The sequence below is a fragment of the Aureococcus anophagefferens genome (genome assembly GCF_000186865.1).
Source record: "Aureococcus anophagefferens unplaced genomic scaffold AURANscaffold_37, whole genome shotgun sequence".
Classification (NCBI taxonomy): domain Eukaryota; class Pelagophyceae; order Pelagomonadales; family Pelagomonadaceae; genus Aureococcus; species Aureococcus anophagefferens.
In genome coordinates, this window is record NW_008705594.1 from 178,891 (window position 1) to 183,056 (window position 4,166).

General features: G+C 59.3%; 2 protein-coding genes across 2 annotated transcripts in view; one reads left to right on the forward strand and one right to left on the reverse strand.

The window, feature by feature from the left end:
* Positions 1-2,576, forward strand: part of AURANDRAFT_67313 (hypothetical protein) — a gene marked incomplete at both ends in the record, with an annotated part of 4,294 nt that extends 1,718 nt beyond the window's left edge. The window contains 3 exons of the mRNA XM_009042739.1: positions 173-189; positions 552-1,290; positions 1,913-2,576. Of these exons, the coding sequence (XP_009040987.1) occupies positions 173-189; positions 552-1,290; positions 1,913-2,576 (1,420 nt within the window). The remainder of the gene's footprint in view (positions 1-172; positions 190-551; positions 1,291-1,912) is intronic.
* A 215-nt stretch (positions 2,577-2,791) lies between these two features.
* AURANDRAFT_67314 (hypothetical protein) lies at positions 2,792-4,045 on the reverse strand (the record flags this gene model as incomplete). The annotated part of the gene is made up of 3 exons (XM_009042780.1): positions 2,792-3,014; positions 3,045-3,321; positions 3,451-4,045. 3 exons carry the CDS (start codon positions 4,043-4,045, stop codon positions 2,792-2,794), a joined length of 1,095 nt encoding a protein of 364 aa, XP_009041028.1.
* Positions 4,046-4,166: the final 121 nt, after the last annotated feature.

Consider the following 4,166-nt stretch of genomic DNA (forward strand, 5'->3'; position numbering starts at 1 on the left):
AGTCGTACTCGTCGACGGGCGCGGGGGCCCGGCCGTCGGCGGCCGCGAGCCCCGCGCCGGCCGACTGCCATGCATGGAACTTGGACCGGTCCCAGCCGTCGCGGCCGACGAAGGCGAGCGCGCCCTCGACGTGCCGCGCCACCAAATCGCAGCGCCGTCGACGCGGTCCCAGGCCGCGAGGCGCAGCAGGTTCGCCACGTTGCGGCCGCCGCCGCAGGCGACGTCGAGGGCGCGCTTCCCCCGCCAGACGCGCGGGTCCCGCACGACGGGCTTCAGGATCATGCCCCAGTACTCCGCGGCGTCGTTGTGGATGACGTGGTTCCCGGATACGAGCTCCTGCGCCGCGGGGTCGTAGAATTTGCGCTGCATGGCGACGTAGCGCCGGCAATTCTCCACGTGGGGCGCGGCAGCCGGGCATGGGCCGGTCCTCGCCCGCGGCGGCGCGGTCGACGGGCCAGGGCGGGAGCGCCGCGTCGGCGGTCGTCGGCGGCCGCGCGGCGGCGGCGGCGGCGGCGGCGGCCGCGACGTCGCGCGCGCCGTCGACGCCCCAGGCGCGGAGCGCCGTCGACACGTCGCCTTCCGTCGGCGGGGAGCCGCGGGCGTCGCGCGGCACGAGGATCTCGCCCACGGCCGCGATCTTCACGATCAACCCGCGCGCGTCGTCGGCGATGGTCACGCGTCTGCGCCTCAGTTCCGCAAGGAGGCCCGCCGCCGCGCAGTCCGCCGACGCGCAGCCGACGAAGCCGAGCGACAGCCAGTCGACGTCGAGTTCCCTGAAGTCCGCGAGCAGCGACGGCAGCGCGCGATGGTCGTCGAAGACGACGGCTTCGTCGACGCCGTACTCCGTCTCGGCGATGCGGACGACCATCGGCGCGCCCGGGGGCAGCGTGAGCGCGAGCGCCGCGCGCCGAGCGCGCGCATAATATCAGGGGCAGATGTTGGCTGTTCGATCATTGAGGCACCGTTAGTCCATGAACTTTTTCATGTAGTTTTGCAGCGTCGACTGTGCCATGCCGAGCGTCTCCGCGGCCTCGCGGTACGTCTGGGTTTCATCTTCGTAAAACGCCTCTACGATCTGCTCCTCGATCTCGTCGTCGAACTCCGACTTGCGCCCGCAGTTGGATCGCTTCCGCCGCGCCGTCCCGTCGCGAATCTGCGTGTCGTACAGCTTCACGCGCGCGGAACCGTCCGTTCCATCGATACCGAACTCACGCGCCGTTTCCGCCGCCGCGCCGCGCGTGGCCGCACCGCCGAGGCTCTGAAAGTGGCGCGAGACCCGCGCCTTGAACGGTGTGTCGACGTCGCTATCGCGCTTGCGCTTCGGCATGTCTGACGGCCGCGCGAAGCTGATGAGCTTTGTCGTCCACACAACCGCTTCCTCCGCTGCCTGACTACCCGCTACAGCCAGGCAGACCGGGGGTCGAGGCGCGACGACGACGCCAGCCCGATCTCGGCGGCACCGACGTCATGTTGTAAAAGAAAAGTACCGCCGGATTCCTTGGCTCGGCTCATGCTTCGTAAAGCTGTATGGACGAAACCTGTAAAACGGCGACCATATTTTATATTCGGCGAATTTTTGTCCTAGCGTAGACGACTGCTCCTCTTACTGCACAAAAGGACGCCGAAGTCACGGCAATCTTTATTCGCTAAGGACGCGTTAGTCTATCGTCTAGGGCGGCTTAGACGATGGTGGGCGTTTAGCGTGGAATCGCTGCCCGAGGACCTCCGGTGGGCTTCGTGACCCACCCGCTGTGCTAGCTCGGCCCGCCCGGGGCGTTCGGGGCCCCGCGGGCTGCGGAAGGGCGCCCCGTGCCGGGCGTGACGCCATGCCACAAGGCGCTTCTCGCGCGGCCGCTGCTTGCGATGATGTCGGGCCGGATGAGCTGCGCGCGATGGAGGGTGAGTTGCACAGGTTCTTGCACAAGCTTACCGACGGTAACGCGGCGCATGCGGTGAACATAATGACCACCGCGTTGCGTTACATTCCTCAAAGTAATTTCGAGGTGCGGCCGACTCCATTCGGTTCTTACGGTGGCTCCCTTGACTTTGTTGGTGCTCCCTATGGTCTGGAGCCTGGTGCACTTCGTGCTGCTTCTGATGAGATTGTGCGCAACTGGGATAATGTGGAGATTCGCACAAAACAATTTTGGCATGGCTTCGAGTACGGTGTGCTACAAGACGAGGATGCGGATGCGTTTCCTGCTCACGTCAGGAGAATGCCCAGACAAGTTGCCTTTAATCTTAGCTCAGGGCGAGCGCGGGAATCGAAATTGTTTCCATGTCTGCGGCAAATACTGCACACAATTCTAGAACGTGTCCGTGTGCTCGGGTTTCATTTGACGCTCATGGACTTGCACGTGCTCCGGCAGTCTTCAGAACACGCATGTTTTGAGGAGCATCTCGATTTACACAATGCCAATGATGTCGCCATAATCTGTGTTCTTTCTAGAAGTGATACTCACGATGAAAGTGAAGGTGCCGAAGAGTATGCTCAGGAAAAAAGTGGAGTTCACATCCGGACGTTACCTTTGTCTCAAACATGTCCCAAAGTACGTTTTCATGGTTGTGTGTTGTGATGGAACTTTTGTAGGTGTGGCTGCCTTTAAAGCAGCCGGGCGACGGTGTCTTGATTCGAACGGAGTTGAGATTTTGAAGCTAGTTCTATTTTGCTCGGAGGACTAGGATGCATGCGCTAAAAATGTAAGTAGGTTGGGGGATAGGCGAGCGAGGTCGGTTGGGAACGTGACTAGTGGAGTTTCAGGTGCCAGCTCAAGCGTAGTTTCGTAGTGCTTCAATTGCGGTCTTTACGTTTCTTTGCTGCTTTTTTTTCGCGTGTGTGTTGTGTCTTCCTGATTTGCTCCTTGTTTTTCTGTGCTTGCGTGGTAGCTCTGTGGCCTAGCACTTGCGCGTACCGCGGAGTGCCACAACAGTGCTGATAATCACACTCGAGCGGGGCTACTGGCTCGCCGGATAGTATGGTGCCCTGATTTTCGCGATTTCTGCATGGGAGGCACCTGCACGCTATGAATCTGGTTTCAATGAACATCTTCTTTTTGCCATTTTTGCCCGTGCAAAACAACAAATCATCAGAATCCGGCTCGGAGTCCACGTGCGCCAGGGGATGTTCTTTCGGCTCTGGCGTCCACGGGGCTTTGATCCTAACGCAATACAGCTGGGTTGAATGCGCAGTCGGAGCAGCATATTCGATGCCTCCATTAAGTTCGTCTACAGTTGCCCAGCCTGGTACGTCCGTGTCAGAGTGTTTCGCTGCGCCGTCGTTGTAGCCCCCATATATGTAACAACCGTTGCATGACCACGTACCTGCAGGGCTGGGGCTTGGGTGTTTTATGTACTCCATACAAAAATCAACCATGCCCTNTGCGCTGTATACTGAATATGGAAGCGTGTCTGACCTGATCATCTTCATGCGCAACCTTGCGGGCTGCGCACCGTATGCGTCAACCGGGCCGCTCATGTGGTGCGCTGCGCCAAACATCTGCATGATCTCGACGTCGTATTTTTCTGTAATTCCATAGAGATACCCAAAGGAAGGTGCGCCCTTATACGTCGATGTTTTTCCGTCTGAAATCACCGTAATTTTTTTAAGGCCGGGCACTGCGCCTCGGGAATATGCACGCCCGATTGCGCTCATAGTGGGCGGACTCAGCCGATCATGTCGAAGCTCTCCCCATCCTCCTTCTGGCATTTGCAATTTTGATTCCTTGTGTGGTTCCTGGCCGCTGTAGTGCACGAAAATCTCTTCTATTAGGAGAGCGTTGTAATGCGCACAGTCCTTGGCCCCGCTAAAGATGCGCCAGACGTCCGTCTGAACGGGCCTTTCTTGCCCGTCCACTTGCTCGCCTGGGTTGTAAAGCACGATGGCGACCGCGCATCCAACGGCAGGGCTGATCTCGCTGGTGGTTTGTGCGATCCCGTGCAGTTTGTTGCGGTTCGCAAAGTCCGTAACAACGACGATCGATCGTTCGCCATCGAAGGTAGCAATTTCCAGCTCCTGCGCACGTTTGGTCAGTTGCTTGATCCACATGTGCTGATGCCATTTGTCTGTTTTATCTGCCAACTTGTTGATGATCTCACCATACGTGGACGGAACTTTTACGAACTTTTCCGCAAAGCACTTATCGACTTTCGGGGCCGCGTTGATTTGC